The sequence below is a fragment of the Rhinopithecus bieti genome, unplaced genomic scaffold, assembly GCF_001698545.2.
Source record: "Rhinopithecus bieti isolate Rb0 unplaced genomic scaffold, ASM169854v2 scaffold_46101, whole genome shotgun sequence".
Classification (NCBI taxonomy): domain Eukaryota; kingdom Metazoa; phylum Chordata; class Mammalia; order Primates; family Cercopithecidae; genus Rhinopithecus; species Rhinopithecus bieti.
The window spans coordinates 2060541-2080786 of record NW_016819049.1 but is presented as its reverse complement, the minus strand read 5'-3'; the positions used below and the strand labels follow the sequence as shown (position 1 = coordinate 2080786).

General features: G+C 48.9%; 1 protein-coding gene across 3 annotated transcripts in view; it reads right to left on the bottom strand.

The window, feature by feature from the left end:
• LOC108519233 (uncharacterized) overlaps positions 1-19973 on the bottom strand; it is a 22254-nt gene extending 2281 nt beyond the window's left edge. For 2 of the 3 annotated variants that reach the window (XM_017858066.1, XM_017858067.1), the window contains exons 1-3: positions 19361-19973; positions 4525-4727; positions 976-1157 (exon numbers count right to left, since the gene is read on the bottom strand). In XM_017858066.1, the coding sequence (XP_017713555.1) occupies positions 976-1157; positions 4525-4727; positions 19361-19377 (402 nt within the window). In that variant the 5' untranslated portion in view covers positions 19378-19973. Of the gene's footprint in view, positions 1-975; positions 1158-1618; positions 1659-4524; positions 4728-19360 lie in introns of those variants that run through there. The other variant, XR_001882578.1, reaches the window with a different exon arrangement.
• Positions 19974-20246: the final 273 nt, after the last annotated feature.

Genomic DNA, 20246 nt, shown 5'->3' with positions numbered 1-20246 from the left:
GGGAGGGAGGGAGGAAGGAAGGAAGGAAGGAAGGAAGGAAGGAAGGAAGGGGATGGAGGGAGGAAGGAAGGAAGGAAGAAAGGAAGGAAAGAAGGAAGGAAGGAAGGGGATGGAGGGAGGGAGGAAGGAAGGAAGGAAGGAAGGAAGAAAGGAAGGAAAGAAGGAAGGAAGGAAGGGGATGGAGGAAGGGAGGGAGGGAGGGAGGAAGGAAGGAGGGAAGGAAGGAAGGAAGGTAGGAAGGGGAGGGAGGGAAGGAGGGAGGAAGGACGGAAGGAAGGAAGGAAGGAAGGAAGGAAGGAAGGAAGTCTGCGTTTTGTTAGTAGAGCTGATCATGCATATATGGAGTGCACAGGATGAAGCATCCTCCTTGTCATTAGAGCCATAAGACATCCTTATGTGGTGGATGCAAATGTCCACATTTCATGGGGGTACACTGAGACTCATAAGACCAGTGAAGGGGCCCAACAGGGAGGGGACATGTGCAGCATGCAACCGATTAGTTTGTAGTCCCCTGGATCTGTCCCAAGCCTGGGAATTATAAGAGGCTTTGGAGAGCACCTGAAATTAGCATGGACCTGGCAGGAGGGTTCGCCCCTCACCCTCCCTGTATGCACCCCACATAGCTGGAGGATGAGTCACATACCCTGGAGGACATTCCTAATTATACAGGTACGCAGGGGCTTCTGGCCAGCCTCCTGGAGTTAGAGACGGGGCTACCTGCTTGTCCAGGCAGCAGGGGGCTTGAGAGTGTGGCTGACTTTGTGTCACCTGCCATGGGATCCCCAGGATTCTGTTTGTCAGAGCAGGGATGAACGAACCAAGGCATGGGACCAGATTGTATCTAGTGGGACTGTCAGAGCAAGCCAGGGCACTTCCCTGGGGCCACGTGGTGGAATGGTCAGCTGAGGACACAGATAAAACTGGTCTTGAATTCCAGTTCTGCCATTTAACAGTGACCTTGGCAAACTCGCTTACCCTCATGGAACCTCGACTGCTTCTTCCGAGAACAGGGGAAATGATGGTGCACCCTCCAGAGAAGTGCCAGAGGACCCCGAATGTGATCACGCTTGCCTGCCTCGTCCACACAGCTGAGGAGCGGTCAGCACACGCAAGGCCTCCACCTGAGCTCTGCACAGCTGTCAGAGGCCCCCCGCTCCCTGGAAAAGGAGTGAAGAATAATTACAGTTGTCAGGTCCTAAGTAAAATCACCAATGTCAATTTCCTCCCTCTGGTTCTTGCTGTCAGAATAAATTGGACAGTCATTACCTAATACTCAACCCATTTTCCTAATATTTCATGGATGCTGAAGGGCTGATGGGAAACAGGGAAGGTGAGACCCTTCAGAGCCGGGGATCGGGGAGCTGCGTGTGGCTAAGGTCGTCCGGGCAGAGTAGCCCTGCCTCAAACCACTGCCGGGGACTGTGGCCTCAGGAGGGAGCTCAGAGGATAGCCTATGTGGGCCAAGGGTTGGGTTCTGTCCACACTGGTCACTGCCCTGACCCAAAGGAGGTGTCTGGAGCATGTTCACTCAGGCAGAAGAGTCTGGGTGGCTCCCTGTGCAACACCCACTGACTGGCAACAAGTCCCAGGGACCTTCTGTTACAGCAGCAACTGGTACCTTCAGAGTCATCAGTTCCAGAGAGCCTCAGTTTTTTAAGCTGAAAAATGGGAATGAATGTATATAATTACATATATTTTAAAAGCTTCTCAGTTGGTGGTTGCTTTTGGGAGAGGATTGATTGGAAGAAGCAGAAGAGAACCTTCTGGGGTGCAGAAGAGAAATTTCTGGGGTACAGAAAATGTTCTTTTTTTTTTTTTGAGACGGAGTCTCGCTCTGTCGCCCAGGCTGGAGTGCAGTGGCCGGATCTCAGCTCACTGCAAGCTCTGCCTCCCGGGTTCACGCCATTCTCCTGCTTCAGCCTCCCGAGTAGCTGGGACTACAGGCGCCCGCCACCTCGCCCGGCTAGTTTTTTGTATTTTAGTAGAGATGGGGTTTCACCGTGTTAGCCCGGATGGTCTCGATCTCCTGACCTCGTGATCCGCCCATCTCGGCCTCCCAAAGTGCTGGGATTACAGGCTTGAGCCACCGCGCCCGGCCCAGAAAATGTTCTATTTCTTAATCTAAAGAGTACATATATAAGGTATTCATACATGAAAATTCATTGCACCACATACTTAAGACTTGTGTACTTTATGTATGTTACATCTCACTCAAACTTTTGAAAAGCAAAGCACTCAGTGGTTGTTAAGGATCTGGACATTGATTTGAAACTAAGGAGGACTCCTTGATGCTGCCTCCCTTTGAAGGAAGGGCTCCTTATGGAACGCTCTCATGCCAGGCCCAGAGTTAAAAGGCTTCCTGTACCGTCTTAGTTGAATCTTCCTGGTGAGCCCCATGGCAGGATAGGAATGATAGGGGCTACCATTCCCATTTCAGCGGAAGTGACGTGGTGTAGGAATTGGGAGGGCCAACTCAGATTTCCACCCTGGCTCTGCCATCTCTTACCTGGAGGGCCTTGGGCAAGTCAGCATACCTGTGAAACAGAGGGTGACGATAAAGCCCACCTTTGAGGGACGTTGTTCAGATTAAACATCATAAAGAAGTGCTTGGCTCAGAGAGAGAGGCAGTGCATTGTAAGTGGCATTCCTTCTCTGGGCCTCAGTTTCCTTTTATGCCTTCCGGTGGTGGAAGAGGTCAGTCCTTTCTGCATGGGCTACGCCCACTGATGGGTGTTACAGAAACTGGAAGGCCCCTCCCCCTGCAGTTCCTGGGAGGGACATGACCATCTGAGAGAGGAGGTTTACCCTAAGGCAGAGCTCTGTGCTCCCTTTACAATGGGAGCATGACAGCAAACGCCCTCTTTCCCATGCAAATTCACAGCCAGCCCTGAGGCCTTGTAGACCCTAGGAGGAGACTCCAGGAGCTCTCCATCTGACAGAGGCAGCCCAGGATGCTTTTGTATGGAGGGAGAGGATGCTCATTTACTTTTTACATTCATGTTTTAGAGTTCCTAACTGTGCTGAGCTCAGGCTGGGCTTCCACAGGTTGCAATGATAGGTCAGGGCTGCCACCTCCAGGGAGCAACCAGGATGTCAAGTCCTTCCCATGAATCTCTGTAACACAAGAGAGTGACAGAGGCTGGGAGGGAGGGTTGGGATATATCTAAAAGGAAACTGGCAAAGAAACTCTGAGTTGATGCCACCAAATCTTAAGCAGTGATGTTGGTCTCTGCTAAAGAGCTCTCGAGCTAGTGGAGAGACTTAGATCACACATTCACAGCAAGCTGCGCAAAGACCCTCTCTAGACACTCACCTGGCACCCTCAGAGTCCCATAGAGCTGGGCACCTCCGCAGCGGCTCTCTTTTTCTTCCCAGTTCAATCTTTCTTATTGTCACAGGATAAAGGACTAGATAAATTAGCTGGGATCAGGGAGGGAGTCAGGAAGACAGAAATTTTTCTGACCACCCCCCCCCACTCCAGCTGAGCCACTTGGCAGCAAATTACTTTACTTCTCTGAGCCTCTGTTGATCTGTGAAATGGAAATGCTGCTGCTTTGGGCCCTGTGGGTCTTGAACATCTCCCCAGAGGATGAGCTCCATCCACCACACCAGGGCCTAGAACACAGTGATGACTGGGGACTTGCTGTGGATTTGTTTTTTCGTTTGTTTGTTTTTTGAAATGGAGTTTTGCTCTTGTCACCCAGGCTGGAGCGCAGTGGTGTGATCTCGGCTCACTGCAACCTCCACCTCCCGAGTTCAAGCGATTCTCCTGCCTCAGCTTCCCAAGTAGCTTGGATTGCAGGTATGCGCCACCACGCCTGGCTAATTTTTGTATTTTTAGTAGAGATGGAGTTTTGCCACCTTGGCCAGGCTGGTCTCGAACTCTTGACCTCAGGTAATCCGCCCACCTTGGCATCCCAAAGTGCTAGAATTATAGGCATGAGCCACTGCACCCAGCCACTGTGGATTTGTTGAATGGACATATGCAAGAAAATAAAGCAGGGGAAGAAAGCACTTTGTAAACCCTGAGATGAAGCACATATTGGATGTCGTTATTCTTACTCCTGGGCTCATGGAATTTGAGCTGGGCCTTTAAAACTGAAGACCATATGCATCTCAGTTTGGGATGTATATAATTGGTGGCGCAGGGGTGGGGGGCACCTCCCAGGCAGGAGGAATAGCATCTCAAAGACCCAGAAGTGGAGAAGGAAAAAGGCAACAGTGTTGAAAGTTTGTGGGTTTTCTTTTCTTTCTAAACCGTGTGTGCTTGTAGAGCAGCTGTGGTGTCACCTGGTCCCCGGAACCCTGAGACACTAGCCAAGGGTTTGGCCTTGGTGTGGACATGGGCGTGCCCCACAGCTGCATCTGGGAGGCCCAGTTGATTACCCTCATGGAAGCCTCGTATGTTCCCAGGGCTCCGCAGGATTGCTTAATCCCCCAAACACAAGCAGCCTTTAATTTGTGGAGACACAGTAGTGGCCCTGAGGTCTGAAACAGGAATCAAAGTGAACAAGCATCATTTACCATAAACAGGCTGGTCCCCAGTGGGTTCTGAGGCCCAGCCATGAGGAAGCTCCAAGATCCTCGGGTGCTCACAATAGAAGCCACCAGCACACAGGGCAGCCGTCCAAGGCTCTGACCTCAAGGTTCCTCCCACTCCCGTCTTGCAGGAGCCTCTGAGGAGCTGGGATGAGTGGTGGACAATGGGAGGTGGAGCCTTCCGCCTGCTGAGGAAACAATGGGTCATGATCAATTCAGGAGACTCTTCTAATGTTCTAAAATAAACCCTGGCGTTCTGGGGTGGAAGTAAATCCTACTGGGGAAGCACAGCCTTAAATCTCTCCATTGAGGGTGGGCTCTGGCCTCCTTGAGTCCCCATCCCAGCTCCCCTGCATCCTGGCTTGTGTGTGGCAGTGGTGTGCTCCTAAGAGTTTAACAATCAGCTCCAGAAAGGGGATGGGCCTGATTTGCAGTGTTCGCTGATTTCCATGGTGTAAATACTGCCCTCTGACCAAATTTCAAGCTACCAAGATGGTATCACTAACAAAAAAATTATTTAAAAGATGATGCAGCCTGGCCAACATGGTGAAATCCTGTCTCTACTAAAAATACAAAAATTAGCCAGGCATGGTGGCACCTGTAATCCCAGATACTTGGGAGGCTGAGGCAGGAGAATCACTTGATCCCAGCAGGCGGAAGTTGCAGTGAGCCGAGATCACGCCATTGCACTCCAGCCAGGGTAACAGAGAGAGACTCTGTCTCAAAAAAAAAAAAAAAAAAAAAAAAAAAAAAAAAAAATGAGACTGACTTCAGAGTTGGGAAGAGGTGTGCAGGTACATGATTGTACAGTGTTTCTATATAGGTACCATAGATGGAAATAGCTTCCTGAGCAGAGAGAATAGTAAAAATGAACTACCATACTTAGGAAATGGTAAGTTTTGATGGTTACCTTTGCTTTTTAATATGATTTATTTACCTGCATGTTTATATAATTTGATTTTTAATAATGGCTGCGTTTAACAACTAGCTCATGAAATTCCTGAAAATAAAACAATCAGGTTTCATGAGTCACTCCAGCACAACAAGAAGTACGAGGCACCTGGGCCAGGCCCATCACAGGCACAGCCTCTGACCAATCCTGGAAGAGGGCAACAGTAATGGAAGTTTGAAGCATGGGGAAGCACAACCTTGAACCCCTCCAATGGGAGCAGACTCTGGCCTCCCTGAGTCCCCATCCCAGCTTCCCTTCATCCTGCAGCCTCTGCAGCTTCTGGGAGCTTCGGCCCCATCAGCCTGTGGCCACTGGAGACAAGCAGAACTGCCCCTGAGCTGCCCCTGAGTAGGGTCCGGACATCAGTACCAGGTGGAGAAAGACGGAAGAAGCTCCAGTTGTTACAACCTGGGCTCTGGTTGTGATACCACCTCTGCCTGCATACCTGCTCCTCCCCTTGGCTCCCTCTAAGGTGGGGCCCTGCCTGACCCCAGCCTCCTTTATGGGACCTGGTTCCTCCTGCAAGCCCACCTCCCATAGTGGAGTATTGAACCCCAGCTCCCACTACCTGGGTCACCGGACTTTGGGTAGTTCTCACGGATGCAAGCTTCCATAATGTTATCACCATGGAAACACCCTATGTTTCCCCTGGGTGCTTCTGGTACCTCCATCTACTCACCTTCTCTGCACTGTTACTACTAACAGCAAGAACTCACTATTATTGAGCATTTACTAGTGTCAGCCACGGGGCTGCCGCAATGTGGCCCTGTGAGATAGGAGACATTATTAGCCTCATTTTGCAGAGACAACCTGAGAGTCTCAGAGCGGTAAAGTCATTTGCCCAAGGGCACACGAAGCAACAGGTTATTTTCATTTATATTTCCTAAAAACAATTAGTCCCTATTACTTTTTTCAAGTTTGCTTATAATTGATCTTGCCCAGGTTGTGCCCGTAGAAGTCCTGAGTGGGAGGTCAAGGGGTAGGGAGAAGCTCCGGGGGAAGGCAGATCGGGGGCACACATGCTAGAAACAGAAATTGCCACGTGAGTGAAAAAACAGGAAAGGGATTTCAATCTTTCTCCCTCCCCCGCCTCCCACTGGGGAACAGGGAGCATTTTCTTAAGAGTCCTTGGTGCTAGGTTTGAGTTCTGGCTCTCCCACGTCCCAACAATATGCCCTTGGGCAGGTCAGCGGGCCTATCTGAGCCTCAGTTTCCTCCTCTGTAAAGAGGGTAGAGCAATAATAGCCATAATGGGTGGGGATGAGAATGAGAGCAGAGTACTCAGCATGGTGTGAGCCTTGCACCTGTTTGTTGCTATTTATCATTATCATTAGCTTTAAATGACAACAGTATGACCTGGGTCACAGAACCATGACCCTACCTACACCCTGGTCCCTATGGCCACTCCCCTGTGGGCACCACCAGCAGACCGCTTCTCTGGTCTTTTGCCAACAAGATTCAAAACCCCTGTCCAGACACATTCACTGGAAATGTTCCTGAAACTCTATGGGGAGCAGCAGCTCTCCCTTCCCCACCTCTGGGGCTGCCTGGTCTACTGACAGAGGAAGTGCTCTTGAGAAACACCCAGTCGCACCTCACGTTTTACAGACTGTCCACAGGCTCCGGGGCTCTGGGTTTGATCAATTCAGACGGGCCTGACACAGATAATCCAAGTTTGGAGGCCGACAGGGGAAAGAGCCCTGAGATCAAATGTCAAGCGGGCATAGTCTGGCTTAGCCTGGGGCTTCTTGCCAGACACAAACCAGGCCTCAACATGGTAAGGGCCGCTAGAAAGCCAGCCTGGCCAGGTGCCAGAGAGGCCTGAGGGTCTTTAGGGACTGGCCCAGATCTCTGTCCTCCCCTGCTGCCGTCTGTCTGCGAGGCCACATCTTCAGCCACAGGCACCGGACTGGTGATGGAAACAGGGACCATGAGCACACCTCTCTTTTCCAACTTTGCTGAAGAGAGTCCTGTTTCCCCAGGAGCAGAGAGACTCCCTCACTACTCAAAGTCATATTCTCTGATGTGGGCCCTGTGACAGTTTCACAACATCGAAGGTTTAACTGGAGTCCTGTGCACCGCCACCTTTGGGAGGTGAGTGCAGCACCCACTTCACAGTTGGGAAAGTAGAGGTTTGGAGAGGGCTAGGGTCCAGCTGATGGCAGCTCAGCTGTGAGCTGCTGTCTCTCCATTTGATCCAGGTCTTCTGATTCACGGTCCAGTGCTCTTTCAACCAGGCCACTATGGTTCCCATGAAAGGGATGGGTGTGTGGCATTGGGCAGAGGGAACATTTCTTTTCATCCTCCTTCCAGAGGGGTTGTGGCCACCCCAAGTCTGGCAGCTTTACAAGAACAGGCTTGTAAACTCAGCAACAGCCCGTAATCCTTTTTATGGGGTCTGCTATGGTAATGGACACTCATCGGCTCTCCCAGGCTAAGCCTGGTTGGTGTTGAGGGTGAGTGTCGGAGGGGAGCCAGGCCCCCCATTAGTCCATCCCATCGCTCCCTGCTCTGGGTAAATGGTCCAAAGGGAGGGGCAGGGCCCACAGGTTTCTGAACAATGCCAGTACTGTCAGCTGGGAGCATTCTGCAGCCTGTTAGAAGAGGAGGCTACAGAGGGAAACAGTGGTCAAATCACCCGCCCTGGAGATCTACACTGACATCACTTTGCACCCAGGAGCTCCGGTAGAGGGGGAAGAGGGGAAACACTGTTTAAAATTCAAACTCCTGGACTCCTCTCCAAACCTCCTGACTCAGAATCTCTGAAGGTGTCTGAAGGGATGTGCATTGATTCAGAGCCTTTGAGGCAGGCCAATATTTCACATCCACTCCAGGGAGAAGCACAGAATAATGGCAGGGAAGTGACAGGACAATCAGGTTGGTAGATTATGCATTTACTCACTCAACAAACATTTGCAGAAATCAGGCCTGGATCTTAGATAGGCCGGGCTGCCCTTTGCCTGTGGGTGGGTGGGATCTGCCCCCGCCCTCACCTGTGGGGTGGCCTTGGACCCTGCCCCTCCCCTCTCTGCCATGGTGTCCTCCTCTGTCAAATGCAGCGTGTCTGTGGTCCTTTCCAGCTCTAGCACTTTTTGATGCCATCAGGGTTTCGAGAACGACGCAGGATGACCTTGTTATCCACTAGCATCCAGGCTATTAAAAGACAGAGAGTAGATCCTGGGGAGATGCTGGGCCCTGGGCTCCAGACCAAGGGCCTTCGCCAGGCATTTCTGCCTGTCCACCCTCACCGAGGATGCCTGCTGTGGCTCAACACCAGGATGGATGGAGTTTAGCAGCACCTCCCTGTCTGAGCAGAGTTTGAGAGGACGTCATGGGGGTATGGACACCCTTGCTTTACCATAATCTTGTGGCCTCCTAAATGACAACACAGCCCATGGAATCCTGGTTTAGGATTTTCAAAAGTCAGATCTGGATAAGAGGTTGCTAAATGATATGTATGATATGCCCACATGTTTGTGAATTACAGAGGATTCTCTCTCTCTCTCTCTCTCTCTCTCTCTCTCTCTCTCTCTGTGTGTGTGTGTGTGTGTGTGTGTGTGTGTGTGTGTGTGTGTAGAAAGGAAATCTAGGTTGATGCTTCTAGACTTTAAAAATGTCTTGCTTGGCCGGGCGTGGTGGCTCACACCAGTAATCCCAACACATTGGAAGGTTGAGGTGGGCAGATCACCTGAGGTCAGGAGTTCAAGACCAGCCTGGCCAACATGGCAAAAACCCGTCTCTACTAAAAATACAGAAAAAAAATTGGGCTAGGGTGGTGCCCAACCTGTAGTCCAGCATACTCAAGAGGCTGAGCACAGAATCGCTTGAGCCCGCAGGCGGCTGAGCGTTACAGTAAGCTGAGATTGTGCCACTGTACTCCAACCTGGGCCCAATAGAGCAAGACTCTACCTCAAAAAAAAAAAAAAAAAAAAAAGTCCTTGCCTTTCCTCATTGGTGAGAGTGGATGATAATAGCTAATAAACACTTAACCCAAAGGCTTGGTTGTAGGCGATTAACTGAAATAACATTGAGACATCATAATTATTCCAATATAGCTTGTTAATTTACATGAATATTTTCTTTCTTTCTTCTCTCTTTCTTCTTTCTCTCTTTCTGGCTTCTTTCCTTCCTTTCTTTCTTTCCTTCCTTTCTTTCTCTTGTCTTTCTTCTTTCTCTCTTCTCTTTCTTTTTCTTTTCTTTCTTTCTTTCTTTGTTTCTTTTCTTTCTTTCTTTCTTTCTTCTTTCTTCTTTCTTCCTTTTTCTTCCCTCTCTCTCCTCCCCTCCCTTTCTCCCCGTCCCCTCCCTCCCTCCCTCCCCTCCTCCCTCCCTTCCCTCCCTCTCTCCTCTCTCTCTCTCTTCTCCTCTTCTTTCTCTCTTTCTTTCTTTCTTTCTTTCTTTCTTTCTTTCTTTCTTTCTTTCTCCTGATGGAGTTTTGCTCTTGTTGCCCAAGCTGGAATGCCGTGGTGCAATCTTGGCTCACTGCAACCTCCGCCTCCCAGGTTCAAACGATTCTCCTGCCTCAGCCTCCCTGGTAGCTGGGATTACAGGCATGCACCGCCACGCCCGGCTACTTTTGTATTTCCACTAGAGATGGGGTTTCTCCATATTGGCCAGGCTGGTCTCGAACTCCCGACCTCAGGTGATCCGCCTGCCTCAGCCTCCCAAAGTGCTGGGATTACAGGTGTGAACCGCTATGCTTGACCCTTACATGACGTTTTCACAAACTTTGTCATACCTGGGTATCATCTATATCATCTATACCACTAATCAATATTTAATAAAGTTCCTCTATATCACTGATATTTAATAAAACTCCTCAACTCTGCTTATGTTTTTTCTTTCTACTTAAGGAAATTTATTTAAAGGGATATGTTATATCATTACTGTAAATGAAAAAAGTTTCAATTGCATGAAGGGAATAAAGAAGAAAAAATTAACAGAAGGGAAACAAAATAATGTTATTAAAAGGCAGGCAGACGTTGGTGGTGGTGGTACAAGAATCTACACCTGATAAAATGGCATAAAGTGACTGAGTGTGGTAGCTCATGCCTGTAGTCTCAGCTACTCAAGAGGCTGAGGCAGGAGGATCACTTGAGCCTAGAAGGTCGAGGCTGTGGTGAGCTAGGATCATGCCATCGCACTCTAGCCCAAGCAACAGAGCAACAGCCTGTCTCAATAAATAAATAAATAGGCATAAAACTATACACATACATTGTACTAATGTCAGTTTTGTGGTTTTAATGTTACACTATAGTTATTGAAGAACTGGGGGAAATTGAGTGAAGGATATATTCACAAGGCAACTTACTGTGAATCTATAATTATTTAAAAATAAAAAGTAAAAAAGAAAATCCTAAGAACACATGGATGCCTTCTGCTAGCCTAAGGCTGGATCTCTCTCTCTGTTGAAAAGAGGGACTGGCAAGCATTGATGTCAGACATCCTAACTCCACATCAACACTTTCTCTTTGACAAATCAGAAGGATAAAAAGAGAATTCTGAAAAGAATGCAGCTTTGTCACTCTGGGAGTCAAAGTTGTGAAACACGAAACCATCTCTCATGCCAGGAGTTTTATGTGCCCACTTGGCTAACACTATCCCTTGGTGTCGCCTCTGCTGCCTGTCTGGGATAGACAGCTTACAGCCCTGTTGTGTGGCGGAGAGGGCACCTGCTTATCCTAGGAACCACAGAGCTGCAGGGCATCAGCCCCCCTCTATTCAACACTGCTCACACTCTGGAACCACGACAGGCATCGTGCTCTGCCAAGCACCCCTGGTGGCTGGCACTGAACATCGTGAAATCAGGATGCACGGGTCTGGTCACAGTTCTAATTGCAAAGTCACCAGGTGGCCCTATGCAAGTCCATTCTGGGTTATGCCTTCTCCATCTGTAGAATGGGAGCCTATAACATTGGATCTCACATTCCCCAATGAAGAATCAAGAAAGAGCACTAAACCTCTGGAACTTGTGGGTCAAATGTCTGTGCATTTTTCTGGGGAGAAGGTCTAGGGCTGTGCTATCCAATTCAGAGCAACCAACCATCTCAGTTTACCTGGGACTAAGGGATTTCCTGGGACGTGGGACTGTCCGTGCTAAAACCAAGGCAGTCCTGGACAAACCAGAACAGCTATTTACCCAAAGTATGGCAGCCGGAGGCTATAGAGCACTTGAAATGTGGCTAGTCCAAATTGAGATGGGCTGTAGGAGTAAAACACATAGCAGATGTTGAAAACTTAGTGTGGAAAAAAGAATGTAAACTATCTCATGAATTATTTTCATATTGGTTATATGTTGCAGTGATAATATTTTGGATATATTAGGTTAAATAAAATATGTTGGTAAAGTTTATTATTAGAATTTATTATTATTATTAAAATGAATTAGTTTCTTTAAAAATTGTTAATGTGACTACATAAAAAATTAAAAAATTACATCTATAGCTTACTGTATTCAGCAGAGTCCCAAAGGGATCTGGGATTATAGCCCTTCTTGATAGGCGGTCCCAAGGTCCCTTCCAAGTTGATGATGGCATATTTGTCTTTCTGGGTAGATGCCCAGACATTTCTTCATTGAAGGTCCTTGCATGCACCCACATCTGTGCATGGGGATCTCCACCCACTGTCCCTCTGCTTTCCTAATGGCTACCCTGCCCCCACCCTTCTGTTACAAGGTACCCCTGAAAGCCCAGGACTTCCTTCCCTCTCTGCTCCATGTGATTTTCATTTGTCTAATTAAAGCTAATCTGATAAAGGCAGGAATTGCAGAGATGCGTAAAAGCTCCAGTGAGCACAGGTCACGTCCTGATCCAAAGAGGGGGTCTTTGTCTCCCCAGCCCCAGGCACGGGCCAGCTAAGCAATGGGTCACCCAGGGGAGTGGGCAGAGGAGCCAAGACCAAGGAGAGGCTCTTCTTGGACAAGCTGGGCTTCTATCACTGTGGTGACCATTTGGAAAAACTGCCACAAAGAAGCCAAGGGAAGAGGCTAAAAAGATGAAAATACACTGAAAATCACAGGAGAAACACCCTGTGAAAGACTGAGTGGCTCACAGGGACAATTACAGGCTAGAATCCTGGCCTGCTGTCCCTTCTCCTTTCTCTTCTGGCCAGTGGCATCATCTGGAGAGAGAGGCCAGGGGTTACGACTGCTTCTCCAGGGAAACAGAGGAGGACTCAATACGGTAGAACGTTATCCTGTAACCATGGACACTGAGTTTTTCCATGGCCTTGGAATCTACCCAAATTCATCCCTGGAGTCAACTTCCAAAGCCTCCCCAGAAATACACTTCTTCAAGAGGTATTCTTTTGCAGCAGCCCCTTTGATCACAGAGGACACTCTGATACCCACCTACCAACTCACTCATCCAAAATGCTGGGCATTCAGAGATGAGCTTGATGAGCTGGAATGTTCAAGTTTTTCTTCAGCTCCTTAGTTAAGAATTCTCTACTTCCTCTTAGGTGGAGGGAGGTAGTTCAGTGGGGAAAATGCTACCAGTTAATTAGTTAATTAGGCCAGAAGCATACACCAAAGAGTTGGTGTAAAACTGGCCCTCTGCTAGGAATTCTGATGGCGACAAGAGGAGAAAAAAGGGTCCCAGCCCTCCTGGAGGTCATACTCTCTTTGGAGAAGCCCAATTTGTACACAAGAACAACCAGAGAATAGGGTGGACATACTCAGTTGCCAACTGAGCAGGGCACAGCCAGGGCTCTCAGAGATGAGAATGGGGAAGAGCAAATGAGCTTCGGGTGTCAGAGCAGACATTTTGGAGAGGGTGGGCTTGAGCTAGCCTCATGAAATGAGAGCAAGGCAAATGGGAATAGGACTACAATGGGTAGCAGGCCAAGCCTGGGTTCTACTTGGAGTTCTTGCATCCACTATGGGAGCTTGGGCAACTCAACCCCGTCCTTGGGCCTCATCTTCCTCATCTGTAAAATGAGGGTGTTGACTAGGTTGACATCTTTACTGACCAAGATGTTCTAGAATTTGAAGTGTCAGAGAGGAGCAGGTGAGAATCCCAGGTGGAAGAAGTGTTGTAGAGCTGATAAAAGTGAGAAAGCTCCCGGAAAGTGGGGGACTCGTAGCCAAACTTGTTGGGAATGGCTCCCCAAAGGCAGAGAAAATGACCTAGCTCTTATGCTCATTGCAGTCCATCCCAGGGCAAAAAAGGCCCATGGCCTCACTGGGGTCTCAAACAAGTGGCTGCATTGTATGCACCCAGCTGAGGTGCAGGCCAGGGCGGGTGTCATGGGAACTGGCTCTCTGCTTTTGAGGAGAGAAGGGAGATCTGACCTCAGAGGCCTTGCCTGGTGCCACTGTTCTTTGCTAACAGACTTTGGACCATTTCCCCAGAGCCCTCTCTGGCCTTATCTATCATCTTTCCAAGATGAGCAGAACCCCAGGTCAGAGCTGACTGTGCAGCGCATATCGGGGAGAAATGAGCTGTGGATTCTACAGAAATGCTAAAGATGAGTTCTGCTATTTTGATTTCATCTGTATTGGAGCTCAGTCCAACTACAGCCCTTGTTACCCCAACTTGGATCAACCTATGAGAACCTTTCAGGAAGTTCACAGAAACAACCATGAGCTTCATTTCTTGCTTTGTTCTTCCAACTGAACAATTAGGAAGTGGCTGTGGAAGACTGTTGTACTGTCGTGTGCTAAAAAATGTGCACATGGTGTGCGAGGGCAGCTTTTCCAATACTGGAAAATATTCCATGTGGACTTTATCTCAGGCAGCCTTCAGAGAAATGTCTGGGGTGGTGTGTCTTCCTCTATCCCATCACCCTGCTTTATCTTCTTCATTGACTCATCACTATCGAAAATTATTTCCTATGCTGTACTTGTTTACCCTATGCCCACACCCCTCATACTGCTCTATCCCTGACCCTAGAGGAAGGCCAGACACTCAACAGGTGGTGAATAAATGTTTGTCAGATATGCAGATATGGATGTGCTGCTTGGGAATGCGACAATGTTAAACAGTGGTGTATGGAATGCAATCAGATGATTTGGGTTGGTATCTGCCCTCAGTCAGGGCCCTGAAGGAAACAGAACACATTCAGGCAGGTGAATCAAAGAGAGTTAAATAAAGTCAAATGAAAGTCTCTGGCCTATGCCCTCTTCTCTCCATTCCATAGCTCCATCCCACATCCTAAGGGGCTGTCCATGCACATGTGTAGCTACATAAAAGTTCGGTCCTGGGCTGTTTGAAAAGGCATAGTTGGTTTCCAGGGAAATGGAAAAGGGACAAAGAAGCACAGGGACTGGGGAGGAGGAGGGTGATGACCACCTACACCTGAAGGGGCAAGGAGGAGGCAGTTACTGGAACACTGAAAGCAAGCTACATAGCAAAGGTAGCCTGGTAGGAGATGTGGCCTTTGGTAGAGGAGCATGACTGGGCCATGGTGACCTGGCAGGGAGGGTGCTAGAATAAATGCCCTGAACTCCTTCTCCTTCTCCCTCCCACTTTCTTCACAGTGCCCCTAATTGGCAGAATCCAGCCAGAAACCAGAGGGCAGGGGAGACTGATGATGGAGTTTACACAGCAGATGGGTAGCTGGGGAAGTCAGTCTTGAGGGGGGCATCAGAGCAGGGTGGAGAAGGATGGAGAGGGACCCAGAAGAGCAAACAGAAAAAGTCCAGCATAGGCAGAGGAGGGGGCCATGTTGTGCTCCCATGGGTTCTCATTACAAACACAAAACTCTGGGCTAGAAATGACTGCAGTCGTTTTAGCATCACTTACAGTTTCTGTAGGTCAAGAATCCAGGAAGGGCTCTGCAGGGCGGTTCTGGCTTGTGGCCTCTCATGCTGTTCCAGACAGATGGAGGCTGAAGCTGGAGTGGTGAGGGGTGGAAGAGTTGGCTGGGAGCTAGTCAAGTTTCTCTATGTCTTCTAGAAACTGCTGGACATCCTGTATGGTCTCTCCATGAGAGCCACATTGTATTTCCTCACTGCATAGTGGCCTCATTGTAGTAGAACATCTTACAGGAGGCTCAGGGCTCAAGCATGGATATTCAGTGAACCCAGAAGCAGCAGCCTCACCTTTTCTGATCTACCCTTAGAAGTCAGGTAGTGTCATTCTGCCATAGTCTAGTCATTAACCAGTCACTAAAGCTGGCCCAGACTCAAGAGGTGGGGGACCCCAGCTCTTGATGAAAGGAATGCCGAAGAATTTGAAGACACGTTTTTAAAAGTCTGCAGGATGAACTATAACTGAACGTTATTAGGGTGTCAGACAAAGAAGTCCAAAATGGTGCTTGGGAAGACACAGGGACAGAATGGAAGCTTCCAACATTTTTAGGAAGTTGGATCTTTTGCATGTCTCCTTTTCAGGAGCTGAAGGACAGAGGATCAGAGAGGGAAAGTAATGGCTCTAGGGTCACACAGGATACCTTGGCCTAGAAGAGCAGAACTCTGTCTTGAGAGATTCTATGCTCGCCAGTCAATAAGGAGGGGAATGAGGAGACAGTCCTGACCAATAAGCCTCCAGAGCTGCTCACCCAGTGCTGGAGAATTGAGACCATTCAGCTAATTTCCTTCCACGTTTGCCTTCCAGACTCCTGCAGCCTCCCTCCCTAGAAGGAAGGGAGAAAGAAAGGCAATTTGGGACTATCAAAGAGAATGGCTTTCACTTTCAGGGAGCTGGCTGGGAAAGATTGCTTCCAGATGGCCTCTCCCGGGGCCCCTTCCAGCTTGGCTGGGTAGTGCATGGGACTAGTGGTTGGTCAGTGGGCCTGGAAAGCTGGGGGAGCTACTCCCTGGCCCCAAAAGCCTTTCCCCAGAGTTTCTGAGGCTGCCTGCTTCCTGACCAGATCTCTACTCACAGGTCCCCTCCCTTGGGGGCCTTCTCTCATTATCTGCACAGAGTCAGCACCACTGCTGCTGCAGCTTCCTCTAGGACCACCCTTAGAATGGGACACTTCTAGAACCTGACTCACAGGGCCCTGCTCTGTCCCACCTCTGGCTGCACCCAACTCATGCAATAAGAAGACCATGGGCTGAGGTGCTGTGCCCACCTGAAGAACACATCCTTTTTCTAGACCACATTTGTGGTCCTGAGGACTCTGGAATTCCCTGTCCAAACATTCTGAGCCTATTTTTAGGACTGGGGACCTCTTCCCCTGGCCTGTTCTCTAGGGACCAGCCATGCTGCTTGTGTGAGCACCCCTAGGCCCAAGGGTGGTCCAAGGGTGCTATTTGGCATATGGTGAGGTTGGGGAGACAGATTGAGCTTTTATGTGGCTATGCATGTTCATGGGCAGCCCCTTAGAATGTGGGATGGAGCCATGGGGTGGAGAGAAGAAAGAATGGCCAAAGACTTTCATGGGCCTTTGATGGGCCCCACATACACCAGGAGTGTTCCTTGCTTTCTATCACATCATCCTGTTTTATTTCTTCCTAGTGATTTTTCACTCTGAAATGTGTTACTCCTTTTCTTTTTCCTTACCCTTCCTTCCCCCAGTAGAAATACACCCTCGGCAGGAGTGGAGGCCTTGAGTTGCACACCTGTTTCTGAAATAGGGTCCCTCTGTCTCCTTGGCAAGGGATGGGTAGTAGTTCTTGAGAATGTCTGTTAGTCTGTTCTCATACTGCTATAAATAATACCACCTGAGACTGGGTAATTATAAAGGAAAAAGGTTTAATTGCCTCACAGTTCCACAGGCTTAATAGGAAGCATGGCTAGGAGGCCTCAGGAAACTTACAGTCATGGCGGAAGGTGAAGGGGAAGCAGGCACCTTCATCACAAGGTGGCAGGAGACAGTGTGTTAAAGAACAGGGAAGACTGTCCTCCCCGCCCTGTGCCTTGGCCTCCTACTGGCTGCCTGCCACTCACCGCCCCTTCCAGCCTGGACTTTCCATTCCTCTACCAAGACCGTTCCTCCAGCAATGACCCCTAACTGGCATGTGAAGAAACAGCATTCAAGTTAGCCCTCTGCACTGAATGGGCCTTATTTATCCATTTTAAAAGTACATAATGTATTTTCACTCAGAGTCAGATGAACAGAATGGATAAGAAGAGGGAAATTGTGCAGAAGAGGATGAAGCAGTGAGAAAAATGAAATCAGCTCATATTTATGGAATCCTATGTATAAGGGTTGTAGTTGCTTTTCAATCCCATGAATCAGGTAATACTAATATTCCCATTTTACAGATAAGAAAGCTGAGGCACAAAGGGGTTGTGGAACTAGTAGGCGGAAGAGCCAGGATTTGCACTCAAGAGAAGCAGGAGAGGCAAGGCCAGGGCACCCCTCCCTGTGGTGGGGTACAGAGAGGCCCTGGGGGAATTTTGCTAAATGAATGGAAGGAATGAGCTTTGTCCCTGCCCTTGAGGGAAAGGTGATGTTTAATCAGACTGACAGGACCCTCCAGGATGAAGCATTGCAACACAGGAGAGGCATGCAGTTGAGGGAGCCAGTCTGTATAGGGCCCAGGGTTCCCTGACTCCGCCGTGTCACTGTGCCTGGTGTCAAGGGCTGGGATGGGTCTTTTGTCTCTGGTTTCCACATACCCCTAACCCCGTAATGTTCTGCCTAGCTTGATGCAGAATAGGTGCTCACTCAACATTTGCTGTCCTGTGATGGGGCTGGCACCTACCATGGGGACAGGCTCTCCAGGGTGGGGCCAGCACAGGGATCCACTGAGACCTCAGTGCTGTCTGGCAGACTGCCCTCCCTGCCCTGTGCCCTGGCCTCCTGCTGGCCTGCTTGCCACCCACTGCCCCTTCCAGCCTGGACCTTCCATTCCTCCACCAAGATGTCCCAACAATGCATTCTCTCTTCTGCACCAAGTGGGGTTGGGGGAATATGAGGTGGGACTGATAATCCAGCTGAGAAAATTGGCTGGATTTCTCGGTAATGGGCATATTCCTGCCTCTGAGCCTTTCTTGTCTCATGTGTCCTCTTCAAAACCTCATCTCAGGTGCCAGCTTTCGGATGGCTTCTCCAGCCCTACCCTGGTCATCCAGGAGCTGGAAGCAGAGGTGAGGGAAGGGGCCCAGTGGGAAAAACAGAACAAAGGAAGAGCTGCAGGTCCCTCCTCTCTTCCACACCCACATCACCTAACTCATTCTATTGAGCCATTGCTTTTTGCTAGATAGTTTTGTTTTTTAGTTGTGGTAAAATATACATAACATTTACCATTTTATACCATTTTAATTGTACAGCTCAGTCGTGTTAAGTATATTCCCATTGTTGTGAATCACATCTCCAGAACGTTTCATCTTGCAAATCTGAAACTCTGTGCCCATTAGACAGCTCATTTCCCTTTCCCCCCAGCCCCTGGCAACCCCATTCTACTTTCCATCTCCAGGAATTTACTGCTCTAGGTGCCTTGCATAAGTGGAATCATATAGTGATTGTCTTTTTGTGACTGGCTTATTTCATTTAGCATAATGTCCTTAAGGTTCATTCATTCATGTCGCAGCATGTATCAGAATGTCTTTTCTTTTCAAGGCTGAATAGTATTCTATTGTATGGATAGACCACATTTTGCTTATCCACTCACCTGTCAATGAACACATGGGTTGCTTCTACCTGCTGGCTATTGTGAATAATGCTGCTAGAACTTGGCTTCTCAGAGCATCAAGACTGCTACTCATTTAGAACCAGGGGATCTACGTACTTTTCTAAGAGCATTATTGTCTCCATTTCACAATAGAAGAGAAAGGGCTCCAAAAGTTTATGTCCCTGCCCCAGATCCCACAGCCAGTAAGTGTCAGGACCTGGCTTTGGATTTATATCTGCACCAAACCTCACATTTAGCCCCTGCTTTCTAATCCCTCCTTCCCTGAGGGTGTTTGTTTTTATCTCTTATTCTGCTAGGAGCTGTACCAGGTGCATGTGCCCCTTCTGAGGCTAGGAACCAGAACTTACATAGGATCATACAGCATAGTGGCTAAGGATCAAAGACTCTGAATCCAGACTGCCCAAGTTCGAAGTTGGCTCCTTGAGTTTATCAGCTGTGTGACATTTGCCAAATGATGTAACCTCTCTGTGCCATGGTGGATTAGTGATGTCTGCTATGGGCTCAGGCTAGGGGACATATGCCTCCTATCTGCCTCTCTGGACAAAATGCAAAGCTTGCTTGAAACCCTGCCCCACACCCAGGCTCCTTCCAGATTCTTGGTCTTGGAAGTAATGATGTTTCCTACAGAACTACAAGAGCAGAGAGGCCACCTCTGAAGACTGGGTTTGTGGCATTACTTGCCCTGGGGGGATTTGGTTTTCATAAGAGTGGGAGAGCCTTTCCTGGCTGATAGTCTGTTTTCCAGGAGGCAGCAGGGTTGAGTCCCCTGCCGTGTTGGCCATCAGGCCCCAGGTGGAGGAGATTAGAGTATATGAGGGCCTCCTCCCCCAGCTGTCCTCCCACACCCTGTGTCTTCCTGTCCCTTGAGCTGTTGTTTATTGTCCAGAACCTGGCCACACTCATCTTTCTTTCTTTCTTTCTTTCTTTCTTTCTTTCTTTCTTTCTTTCTTTCTTTCTTTCTTTCTTTCTTTCTTTCTTTCTTTCTTTCTTTCTTTCTTCTTTCTTCTTTCTCTTTTCTCCTTCCTTCCTTCCTTCCTTCCTTCCTTCCTTCCTTCCTTCCTTCCTTCCTTCCTGCTTACTCACAAGAGCCTCACTCTGCTGTCCAAGCTGGAGTGCCGTGGCACAATCTCGGTTCACTGCACCCTTGACTTCTCAGGCTTAGACTCAGCCTCCCAAGTAGCTGGGACCACAGGTGGATGTCATCATGCCTGGAAAATTTTTTTGTATTTTTTT